Genomic DNA, 13,114 nt, shown 5'->3' with positions numbered 1-13,114 from the left:
TGGAAAGGAAAAAATGGAGACTCGACTCCCCAACCACTTCCATCTAGGATTATTACCTTCCAGGTCCTCTTCTCAGGTACATCCATTGTCATCCAAGAATCATGTTCAAAGTAGTGCAAAGTTTGGGTTTTGTCCATGGAACTTATACTGACATTTTAATTAACTATATTAACTCATGTAAAATATCTGCCATCTTTTAAAAGGGGCCACCAGGCCAGAGCATCAAAGGGGAAAAAGGTGAACCTGGGAAACCTGGTCCACGGGTATGTACATATTTTTTTTTTGCTAACCATTTGGGTATTTTAAGGCAGCAGTCTCCAACCTTGGTCACTTTAAGACTTATGGACTTCAACTCCCAGAGTTCCTCAGCCAGCTTTGCTGGCTAAGGGACTCTGGGAATTGAAGTCCACAAGTCTTAAAGTGACCAAGGTTGGAGACTCCTGTTTTAAGGAGTTCTACAAATGAAATTGATTTCTTATTGAAATTGTGCATTGTCTTTTGAGGGCTTTGCAATTTCCCTTGCTATTTTAAAATTAATTCTGTAATGACTGAAGGGCTGAACATATATTTCATGGCTGAAGTTGTTTTGTTACGGTCCCATTGAAGTTTTTTATTCAGAAAGGAACCATAGAAGAATAAATTAAAGAGGACAAAATATATTCAGTGAAATAGCCATGAATTTCATTGGGGTGCCTGGGGTGACTAAATGAGCATTTAGTCTCATGTAAGCTATTTATTGCAGTTTTATGTTTTGTGAAGTTGGAAAGTAGTAAAGAAAAAACGTTGCTTTCCACACACAAAAATGATGGGATCTACATAAACAAATAGGAAAGTTTAGATTCAGTTCATTTTAGATTCAGTTCATCATAAAACTGTGGAAAGTCTTCAGCAGAGATGCTATGCAGTATACAAGAGCAAAGCAGAAGTGCCTCCTGTCCGTCTGCATCTGAGTGCTTCATCTGACTTGTGTGCACACCCACTGCAGGGATAAGGAGGAGTTGTCAGATAGAAGTTTGCAAAGCAGCTTTGTGAGCTTTGCAGAAGATTCAGTTGGTTTGAGGGATCTAAGGGAGGTGTTTTATTCCTTCCCTTAAATATTTTTATTTGTTACTGTGACCAAAACTACTTGAATGAAAGTTTTTTTTTTTTAAAAAAAGGGAAAAAATCAGATGTGGGCAAAGGGTGATTTGATCACTGTTTTGTCTTTTCCTTGTAAAAATTGTAAAAACTTTCTCTTAAACTTGACTGATAATCAAAAGAGGCCAGGCCCTGAAGGAACCCTGCACAATTTCCCCATCAGCCTGATAGGTCCCACTGAATCTCCAATGCCCTGGAATGGCAAAAGGGCTTCCCAGACTTTAATATACACTTTGCTGAAATTGATGGAAGGTTTTCATTGTTGTTATTTGAGAGGAAGTCTTAGTTGGGAAAAGAAAGGTGGTTAGCCTTTCAAAAACTGGAACTTTCTTTGAAAAACCATTCCTTGCTAACTGCAATGAATTTCAGAATAGTGACTGTTGATATCAGCTGGAAAGGTTTGAAAGTGTGTGAATAGAGTGTGTGTGTGCCTTTACAACTGCAGTGAGTCTGTTACACAATCCAGCAGAAGTGAGGGAGTAAGTGTACACGTGGCTGCGGAAAAGCGTCCTATGCTCTGTGCTTACAGTAGGTTCTGCTAGAGATGGAATTGCCCATAGCCAGTTCTAACTCTGGTCAGATATATTATATGTCAGTGGTGGGTTTCAAATTGTTTTACTACCGGTTCTGTGGGTGTGGCTTGGTGGGTGTGGCATGGCTTGGTGGACATGGCTTGGTGGGCGTGGCAGGGGAAAGATACTGTAAAATCTCCATTCCCTCCCCAATCCAGGAGAAGGTTACTGCAAAATCCCCATTTCCTCCCGATCAGCTGGGAATTGGGAGGCAGAGAAGAGATGGGGGCAGGGCCAACCAGAATTTCCACTACCGGTTCTCCAGAACTGGTCAGAACCTGCTGAAACCCATCTCTTCTATATGTGTATTTCTGGGGGCATTCCACAAATTCTCATATCAAAATGGCTCAGACACTCTTTTCCAAACATTTCCCAGATCTATGGGGGACAGACCGAATATGAGAAAGAAGGATACTTACATTGATGAGTAGGAAGTCATTCGGAGATTTATTAGGATGTTAGAGAGCAGGATTAGTTGATGATTCTACAGCATTATTCCCACCATTTTTTCCAAGACTCTGAGAAAGCTTGAAAACACTGATTATTTTGCAGGGAAACACTTTGTGCAATTCGTTAATTCTTCATTAGTCTCAGCAACCCAGTAGGAGAAACAAGAATTTCCATGCTGACTAAATAAGTAAAATTATTCATTTTACAGGGAAGGCCTGGAAAGGATGGAGAGGATGGAGAGAAGGGAGAACGTGTATGTAGGTCACTTTATCATAAATATTGTATTCATTTTCATATTCATAGAAGATTTGCTGCTGGTAATAAATACCTATGAATCTTTCTTCATGTCAATTTTGCAAAAATAACTTCGGATAGTCTTTAGCTTTGTTTTGGGAAAGGGGAAGTCATTTGAAATTACTGTGTACAAAATGGCCTTTTTCTTACTGTGATACCTGCAGGGAGTACCTGGTCAGCCAGGAATTCCTGGACTTCATGGTGTACTTGGATCTAAAGTAAGTAGCCACCATATAATAAGCACAACAAATCAAATAAATGAGTATAAATAGATAGATGGAGAGATGGAGAGGGGGGGGAGATAAAAGCATACTCAAACTATTTCTTTTAATCAGAGCCTCTAACAACGATAAATCTGTGTCTCATAAAGCTTATGTCAAATAATAGGTAAATCTTTAAGAATAAAGAATAAAAATCATGGCAACAAAAAATTCATAGTTCTCCTCAAATCATTTTTTCCTAGTAAGCATTATAATAGCAGTTCAGAAACTGAGAGAAAGAAATTTTTTCCTTAATCTGTTATTGGTTCCCATCAGTGGTTGGTAAAGAGGAAGAATCGAAGATGATTCAAGCAGTGATCTTTCAGAATGAAAGGAAAAAAAGAATGCAGCTGATTTCTGAATCATTCATCTTAACATGATAACTAAAACTAGGGTTTGCTGAGCTCTCATCGATTATGTTTATAAAACCATAGGATTATCCTCTTTTATGATTTAATCCAAAAGGCACACAGGAGAGTTTAGCCACAATACTTTAATAGATCTTCAGCTAGCAAATTGCAAAATGTTTTTTTTAATATATATATATGCCTCAAAATTAATTGATTTTCATATTCCTTATAACAATGCCACCAGCAACTATAATGTACTTAAGATCTATATTGTTGCCAATTTTCAAGCCAATTGGTAAAAGCCACTGCAATTATTGCCTGGATGGTCAAACATAAGTCCAAAATGTTTAGTGTTCTATGCAGTGAAACTCAAGCAGTTTTAGGGCTAGAAGTTTCTATGAGACAAAATGTTCTTCCTACACTCTCCAAGGTTCAGTGGCTAAGATGCTGGGCTTGTCAACTGGAAATCTGTGTTCGAGACCCGAGTCCCATCCTCACCCCAGTTCCTGTCAACCTAGCAGTTTGAAAGCATACAAATAAGGGTAGATAAATAGTATCACTTTGATGGGAAAGTAACAGTGCTCCATGACATCATGCTGGCCACATGACCACGGAAATGTCTTTGGACAGCACTGGCTCAATGTCCTTGAAATAGAGATGAGCACTGCCCCCTATAGGCGGCAATGACTAGCAAAATAAAATCCACAGGGACTCCTTTACCTTTTTTACCTACATTCCCCAAGCTATTTAAAATATTTAAATCCCAGCCCTCCTAATGTCAGCATTGCATCATTATCAGAAGACCTTTTAACCTCTGCTGGTTGGCAACAGTTTTAAGTATTGGTTCAAAAGTGGCAAATTATCATGTTTCCCCGAAAATATGACTTACCCCAAATGTAAGTGTTTGATTTTTACATGTGCATTCAATATAAGCCGATATACTCGAGTATAAGCCGAGGTCCTCAATTTTACCCCAAAAACTGGGGTAAACTGGGACTCAGTATAAGCCGAGGGTGGAAATGAGGCACCACCGTTGGGGAAACCTCCTCCCTCAGCTGAGAAGGCTGGCGGCTCCTCCGCCCGCCTCTCACTGCACCGGCAGGGCTTCAGTCCGGTAAAATGTGAAAAAGAAAAAAAAACCTCGAGTATAAGCCGATATACTCGAGTATGTCGAGGGCTTAAAAAACAAAACTCGAGTATAAGCCGATATACTCGAGTATAAGCCAGACGCTTTCCAGCACAAAAAATGTGCTGAAAAACTCGGCTTATACTCGAGTATATACGGTATCATGTTTCCCCGAAAATATGACTTACCCCAAATGTAAGTGTTTGATTTTTACATGTGCATTCAATATAAGCCCTACCCCCCCCCAAAACAAGCCCTAATTAAGACCCCGCCCACTCCAAGGTGCATGGGTAAAAATTAAGCTAGGGTGGGGATGGGGTGTGTATGGAGCTGCCCTACTGCTTACTTTTGGACAGTTGCAGCCAGGCCTCACACACCCCGACACTTGCCTTGCCTCCATTTCTTTTGTGGCAGGTAAGGCTTTCCTGAAGGCCTCTGCAGCTGCTAACAGAGCTTCGGATCAATCCAGAGCTCTCTTAGTGGCTGCAGAGGCCTTCAGAAAGCCTTGCTAGCCACAGAAGTTCCTGAAGGCCTCTGACATTGAAAAGGAGGCTGGGGGCGACACACGCAAATGAGGTGAGTCAGTGGACGACACCTCCCCCCGCCCCTAGAAATAAGACCTTTTTGGGTGGCAAAAAAAATATAACACAGGGTCTTATTTTCGGGGAAACATGGTATTTCCTGTTCCATTAGTCTTAAGAATAAATCTTATCAGCAGAAGGGTTCCACAGACTCCCATAGCTAGTACATTATTTAGGCTTACAGTATTTTTATAGATATAATTTATATTGTTAAAACTTGAAAAAGTTTTCAAGTGGTTAATGGTATGTATTTGGAGCTGAAGGCTTTCATACATGCAAAGCTGTTAAAGAGAACTCATACACATTTCTGCATTGGCTATGTTTTCTCTTTCCTCCTTTTCCAATGCAATCAGTTGGTTATACCCAGTTTTTTAAAATATTGTTTCAAAGTCAGTAGATAAATTCCTTCTTTTCCCTCCTGCCAGGGAGACAAGGGTATAGCAGGACCTCCTGGACCTCCAGGAATTGTAAGTGTAAAATCTGGTTTTAAATGTGTTTTAAAAATAAGTAGATAGTTCAATGCAGACTAGACTGTTTGCTTGTGTATTACAGTAGTTATTACTCTGACCAGCAGGAGTTTTCTGGGCTGTTAGCTACAACTATTTTTAATTATCTGGGCTGAACCTGATATTGACTAAATGCAAAGTATTGCAGTCTCATGACTCACTTATCCAAGTAATCTTCCTTCCTTCCTTCTTTTCTCCATAAAGATTTGATCACGCTTAGATACGGGAAGACTTGGGAAGTTTGCCTTTCTGTATCTAAGTGTGATCAGATCTTTATCTGAGTTACAATTCTAACACATCTCGGAAATACCAGGGTTGGGAAGATTGGGCTAAAGCAATTCCTAAGAAAGACAGGAATCCCAGAAGTACTGTAAGATCTGGCTTATTTGGAAAATTTCAGTTTTAAGGGTTTTCTGTATTTTGATGCTTGTCATTATTCAGGTTACAGATGACAGAGATGAAGAAGTGTTTGGTGAAAAGGGTGATCCAGGACCTCAAGGGTTTCTAGGAAGGAAAGGTGAACCAGGTCCCACAGGTAAATCTTGGTCATTATTCATTACATATTCTTAATTGCTTGAGAAATTAACTGAAATTAAATAAAATTTAAATTGTTAGTTCTTACACTCATGATGTTTTAATTCTCTTGTATTACAAGCTGCCTTGATTGTCAAGTGGATAGAAAGGTGGGGTATAAATCCAATAATAATTCCAATAATAATATATGTAATTTTTTTTCATGATTTGAGAGAAAATAAGTAACCTAGCCTCTAGAAAAAAAATCAAGCCAATCTTCTACAATATGTCTTAGTGGGTCTCAGATTAGTATACGGCCAAATATCAAATACAATGTAAGACTTTATTTTCTGAAACTTGATTATATTTATTTTATAGGTTTTCAAGGGAGTCCAGGGCCACCAGGTCCTCCAGGTGAGAATATTTCTTAATTTGGTTAATTAATTGATCAGTTTGAATTGATTTTTGCCATAACTTTGCCAAATTTTAGTTCCAATATTTCTGTGGATATAAATAGTATATTTTCACTGATATTGGCCATAGTTTCTGAGCAATTATTTTATGTTTATAAAGCATTCACTTATCTTCAGTATCATTTTCCTATTTTGCATTGAACTTTCCAGTGTCTGGCATTCTTGATACCTTATCAGTGGTTTTGCATCTTTCCTTTTCTAATTGTATTTTTTCCCTAGCAATGTAATTAGCATAACTGATATTATAGATGCTTAGTCTTTAAAAGTAAAAGAGTAAAGAGGCTACATTACATCCATGAGATGAGGCAGAGGGAAGGCAGGGTTGTGGGTTACATGTGAAACTGATTATGAAGTAACTGTTGTAATGTACTTTCAAAAGCTGCATCTTTGTCTGCATCTGACTAGCCACCCAGTTTCTCTCTTCCTCTCCCTTTCTCCTGCCTCAATTCTGTACGAGTTTAACCATTCAGTAAATCAAATAAAATGAGTTGTAGTTCACAAAAGCTTAGGCCTTTTAATAAAAAGTGTTGTCCGAAAAGATGCTCCTTCATACTGTAAATATGGTGTTTAGATACAGTATTTAAATGTACATTAGGTTATTTTTTTTTTTTGAGGCATGACATTATTTTTGTCTTTTAAGAGAAACTTAGCATATTTTTAAAAAAGAACAAAATGAACTTAGTTTAATATAGTCAAATAAAAATGTATTTGATTAATAAGACTTATTAAGTGATTGTTTAAAAGATCCATTTGATTTACACACTTATCTAACTTTACTTTACATTGGGGTCATTGAAGTGGCTTCAGCATGAGTTTTCTTATGTCCATCTTAATATAATATTTAATTGTTTTATCTTGTGTTTGAAAAATATTTATGAACATATCCATCTTTGATAACTTCTTATCTCCTGGATCATGAAATTTTATTGTGTCAAACAATTCTTTTCATTTTTTCCTCTTTCTCATTACAGAAGAATGTTAGTTTTCTATCTCATCTCACTATTTCAGAACTGATTCTTTTATACTCTCTGATGGTTCTCATTTGAGATAAAACTAGAGACAACATTTTCAATACAGCAACTCTTTTAGACATAACCAATATGATGTTTTACTTAAAATAATTGTGAAAGATATGATTATTTGTTAGCCTACCATTTCACAGGTTTGTTGAACCAATTAAATGAAAACAGATCTCCACATTAAGGCACTTTGGGCTCCTGGATATACAATTACAATAACTAAATAATACACAATTGATAAATTTGGTCTGTTACATCTCTATATCTCTTTAGTAGAAAAAGATCTCAAAACAACCACCAGAACCATATGGTGTGTTTGTCTACACAAATGGCTTCTGGTTGGGAGTGTCTCCCATATCTTTAGATTTCATGCAACTGGATGTTTTTATAAATAACAATATTGATATATAAACCAATGAAAATTGGAAATGATTGAAAGGAAGAAAAAAAAGCTTCAACATATTTGTCATATTTAGATATATGGCTATTTTTACTATTCTTACCTTTAATATTTCATTTGATGTTGTTACTATTATTGATGTATATAGTTCCTTAAGAATGTTTTCATGCATTTATTTCACTGCATTCTTGTAATCAAGGGCGAGCTATTCCAGGACCAGCTGGTTTTCCTGGTGAAAGAGGGAGAAAAGGTGACCAAGGGCCTCCTGGAACATCTTTGCCTGGGCCGAAAGGAAGAGATGGATTTACGGGACCTCGTGGTTTACCCGGGGCTCCAGGCCCCCCTGGTGGAACAGGCAAGTCACTATTATCTTTAGAAAATGTATTATTTAATATTTAAAAAGACCTGAGATAAGCTGTAAATATCAGGATTGTGGCCAGAATGTGCTGAATGAATTTGTCAGAGAAGATTGTGGTATACTTTTACTTTAAAACTACTATCCTGGCCAGGATAAATGACTTTACAATGAGTGATTGGTGACTTCTGACAGTAATTTATTAAGATCATACAATTATTCAAATGATTCTTGCTTACAAACCAACAGTTGCATCTTTGACATTCTATCCATTCACTGAGAAATAAAAAGTATATATGAAGATTTTTATTCTCCATTAAAATTGAACTGTCTTTTCTGACAGTTGTTTCTAGCCTTTGTATTAAGATACTTTCTCTAATAGGTCTTTAGACAGTTAAGTTCATCAGCATAGTGAAAGAGGGTTGTATTTCTGTATCTTGAAGAGTCAAAAGGATAAAAAAAGGATTTTTGGCTTCCAAACCCAGAAAAAGAATGATTAAGTTTAGTGGAGGGGGAGCCTATGGATTGGATTAACTGATCAATGCTAAGGCAGGTAGCAGAGGCCAAAGTTCTTAATATATTTAAATGTATTTAAGGCCATCAGATGATGACTGTGTCATGTGAAAGATTGCAACATGGCATGGTTGGGTCATTCAGAAACCCAGTATGATTGAAAATAATGGCTGTTTGCTTGTTTAAGCTTATTCATATGTACATGTGGAAAATGAATTAATTCAAAAACATGATCAATTTGATTGCTAAGGATGAAGGATGGAGAGAATGGGGGAATGGGCATATGTAATTGGGGATAAATGATCCTTTAAATAAACTAGCTTTATGCCTTATAGAGCTTTAAATGTCAAAACCAGCACTGAATTGTACCAGAAATAGACTGGTAACCAATGTAGCTTGTGAAGTGGAGGCATGACATTTGTTTCCCTAGAAAAACACATAACTGCTCACACCACTACATTCTATGCCAACGGAAGCTTCTGGATACTTTTCAAGTGCAGCCCCATGTAGAGTGTATTATAGTCCAGATGGGAGGGGACTAGGGCATGAGTAATTGTGATGAGAGCCCCAAGATACTGTTACTATGCTGGTAACAGTATCTTGGGGCTAATAAATGGTAGCAAGAATGAATGCAAACACCACAAATTAGTTGTTAATGGTGTTTTGGAAGGTGTTTGGCAGAACGCTGATTGAAAGGGTACAAAAGAGAAAAATGAGCAAAATTTGAGAGATAGTATAATGAATGACCTTGAGGGATGAGATCACATTGTAGCAAGGTCTATATTGCAACACAGTACCCTATTTTCTTAACCTCTGCAATTGTTGGATAGGAGTTACTCCAATATAGATTTCTTTACAATGATTATTACTTTGCAAATTGTTGGGATTGCAAAACTAAAGAGGGAGAATGTTATGTCAATTAGCCTTAAAGAAATGGACATTATTAGTAATATAATTTCATGGCTCCTGCCTTTTATTTTTGTTTTGTAATCAATGTCATTTGTTTAGATTACTGATGTTTAAACATCAAAATTAATATCCTTTATTTTCTTACTATTGCAGATGGAATTGGGTGTGAACGTGGTCCACCTGGTGACCCAGGTCTCCAAGGCACATCAGGACAGTCAGGCTATACGGGAGAAAGAGGAGAGAAAGGTAAGAATGATATTGGTTTTTGACTTTCATTTTTGAATTCCAAAAAAGAGATGACATTGATTAAACATTAATGAAAAATAAATCCAATAGAAAGTACAGGTAGTCCTCAGCGTACAACCACAATTGTGGTTGTACCAAAATTCATGTTGTTAAGTGAGAAATTTGTTAAGTGAGCTTTGCCCCATTTTACGACTGTTCTTGCCACATTTGTTAAATGAATCACTGCAGTTGTTAAATTAGTAACACCATTATTAAGTGAATCCGGCTTCCCCATTGACTTTGCTTCTCAGAAGGTCACAAAAAGTGATCACATGACCCTGAGATACTGCAACCATCATAAATGTGAACCAGTCGTCAAGCATCCAAATGTAAATCACATGAGCATGGGGATGCTGCAACGGTCATATGTGTGAAAAATGGTCATAAGTCACTTTTTTCAGTGCCATGGTAACTTTGAACAATCACTAAGTGAATTTCTATAGGTTAAGGACTATCTATATGAGGATCAGGTAAAAGAATTGCAAATATGCATGTGAACCTAAATCTCACTTTAGATATACTCTACTGTTTCACATGTAAGGTGAGGAATGTAACAAAACGGTTGCATAAAAGACATGCAAACACAGATAGATTTATATGCTTCACACCAAAAGTAGAACAGGTGATTTTCTTAGGGAAGCTTTAAAAACAACATTGGTGCTTCAAAGAAAGAAATCACAGGCTTAAAGGCAAGCATGAGTGCAGGATGTAAGGTAATCCTTGACTTAGAACAGTTCATTTAGTGACCATTTGCAGCTACAACGGCACTGAAAAAAGTGACTTATGACCATTTTTCAAACATATGACCATTGCAGTGTCCCCATGCGCATGTGATAAGAATTCAGATATTTGGCAACTGGCATGTATTTATGATAGTTGCAGTGTCTTGGAGTCATGTGATCACCTTTTGCGACCTTCTGACAAGCAAAATCAATGGGGAAGCCAGATTCACTTAACAACCAGTTACTAACTTATTGAATGCAGTGATTCACTTAACATCTGTGGCAGGAAAGGTTGTAAAATGGGGCAAAACTCACTTAACAAATGTCTCACTTAACTTAATGACAGAAATTTTGGGCTCAATTGTGGTCATAAATCAAGTGCTACCTGTATTTTTATTATTTACCTTGAAATAGGAGACCATTATTTTTAATACTTCTTGATACATTCAAAGTATAAATATATATGTACCTTTCCCAGCTACAGATCCTTAAATTCTTATGAACAGGATTGTGATTACAGCTCATTTTGATTTTGTTCACTCCCCTTTATTGTCTCAATACCCTCCTATTTCCAAGTCAATAAAATTCTACTTTGAAAAACTAGAAGGTGTAATATACAATTAAGAACTCTTCTAAAGATGTCACATGACTTTCTCCTAGTTTCTCTTGACAATTATATTTCTCCCATCATAGACACACACACAATAATACAATATGTAATACATGAATGACTTTTCACAATTACTGTAACTTCCAACATTATTCAGAAAAAATGGAGCAAAAACAAGAGAGGCAGTTAAAGAACAGAACTGAGGTTTCCAGCCCGCTGCACGATGGGACAAAGAGGACTATTATAACAGTGCATGCAAGAAAATGGAAAGAGAAGTTGTATTTGTGCAATAAAGCAAGATGCAATCTTCCAAAATGTGGGTGAATCCGCTCAGGGGGAAAAAACCTAAAATAGATTTCATTAAATTCCCATAGAAAGACAATTTTTATTTAACTATAGTCAATACGATTATTATTTGATCAAACACCCAAGGCTTTCAGGGCCCACAGGCAATCCTTTATGGTTTGCATGCAGACTTTTTTCAATGTGTCACGTTCAAAGTTTGATTAAATAATATGTGTCAAATATTATGTCACACGTATTTCCATTCCTGAGGTATGAGATTTTCATGCTAAATGTAAAGAATTTTCAAACATCTTTACCTTTTCCCATAGGTGAAAAAGGGGAAGACTGCTTGGAATGTGATGGAGCAGGTTTTCCTGGACCAACAGGGCCCCAAGGGCCCCAAGGAGAACCAGGTAAAGTAAAAAGAGGGAATCCCTTAATTAGACTGCAGAAAATTTTCCCCCCTAGAATGTGTTCTGTTTTTCTATTGTTCCATTCATCATATTGTTTCATATAGAAATGGAGAGATAGTTTCAAAATTATATGTGTAACAAAATAGAAGTTTCAAATGTTAGTTTGTATTACTAGATGATCATATACAGCAGAGAAGAAAGTAAAATAACTTAGAATGTTCCTCCCTTCTATTCTGTGCTCTTCAAATGTCATTCTTAACAATCTAGAATGAGTTAAATAATCTTGGCATTTATTTTAATTCATTTTGATGAAAGGGTCTGTTGTGTGATCCCTGGAGCAGTAGAAGTGAACTTAACTCTGCCTTTTTCTGAAAATGCAATCTTTATTTCCTCCTGAACAGAAAACAAGAGTAAGAAGCCTACATTTTCTTATCCTGCATCTTTTCTATGTCTACACAAAATGTGAAAACTTTATAAATGGCTTTTTGGAAAATAAGTCTCACAAATGTCAAACATCATCCACAATTTCTACACAATTGCAGGATGATTTCGTTTTGTTTAAGCATTTTATAAAGGATGAGCATTCTCTGTAATTGAGAAGTGGTGGTTAAAAATTACATAAAATTCCTTCTTTTTATTGTTTAAAAAAACCATATTTTATTATTATTCCATTATAGCTAGTTCAAGTAAAGCACTAAAAAAAAGTCCTTCTTTCTAAAAATTATTTGGAGTACAGTACTCCAACATTTCCTTTTCTGTAATAAACACGTTTATTCCTTTATTCAAATGATCATCATATTTGATTATCAAAATCATAATCTTCTCTTGGCAGCTTACAATAAAATAATATAAAAGTATTACATCGTATTAAATAGAAAAAAATGTAAATACAGGAAAATATTCTCGGAATGCCTATCAAAAGTAAATGCCATGAAAAAATGCTTAAAAGCAGCTACAGATGTGGCCAGCTGTGCATATCACTTTGGAAGGAATTTCACACATTAGGCTGCCCACCAAGTCTACTGATCCTGCTGGCAACCAATAAGTAGGATTTCTGACACTGATTTTAAATTATAGGCATTGCTAATTATTCCAAAAACTTCCTGAAAAATAGATTAAACACAGGGCAATAATACTCACAGATTGAACTGGCTAATATTTTAATTTCTAATGAGTGGCCTAAACATTGCATGAGAGTAATCTTCAACAGTTGACTTCTAATACAATAAATGACTGTTGTTGTTTTTTTATGTCTAGTCAACCCAGCAGCTGTTTTATGATTAGGCAAGCATCTATGTGGCAAATGTCTTATGACCCATGCCCACAATAAACTCACAAAAT

At 36.4% G+C, this 13,114-nt stretch overlaps 1 protein-coding gene across 3 annotated transcripts in view; it reads left to right on the top strand.

Annotated features, from left to right (window-relative positions):
* COL4A1 (collagen type IV alpha 1 chain) overlaps nucleotides 1-13,114 on the top strand; it is a 176,621-nt gene that overhangs the window by 96,009 nt on the left and 67,498 nt on the right. For all 3 annotated transcript variants that reach the window (XM_058184421.1, XM_058184420.1, XM_058184422.1), the window contains 9 exons: nucleotides 204-263; nucleotides 2,368-2,412; nucleotides 2,618-2,671; nucleotides 5,196-5,237; nucleotides 5,718-5,811; nucleotides 6,168-6,203; nucleotides 7,881-8,036; nucleotides 9,612-9,704; nucleotides 11,690-11,773. In XM_058184421.1, the coding sequence (XP_058040404.1) occupies nucleotides 204-263; nucleotides 2,368-2,412; nucleotides 2,618-2,671; nucleotides 5,196-5,237; nucleotides 5,718-5,811; nucleotides 6,168-6,203; nucleotides 7,881-8,036; nucleotides 9,612-9,704; nucleotides 11,690-11,773 (664 nt within the window). The remainder of the gene's footprint in view (nucleotides 1-203; nucleotides 264-2,367; nucleotides 2,413-2,617; nucleotides 2,672-5,195; nucleotides 5,238-5,717; nucleotides 5,812-6,167; nucleotides 6,204-7,880; nucleotides 8,037-9,611; nucleotides 9,705-11,689; nucleotides 11,774-13,114) is intronic.

This window comes from Ahaetulla prasina, chromosome 1, assembly GCF_028640845.1.
Source record: "Ahaetulla prasina isolate Xishuangbanna chromosome 1, ASM2864084v1, whole genome shotgun sequence".
Classification (NCBI taxonomy): Eukaryota; Metazoa; Chordata; class Lepidosauria; order Squamata; family Colubridae; genus Ahaetulla; species Ahaetulla prasina.
This window is presented reverse-complemented; position numbering and strand designations above follow the sequence as displayed.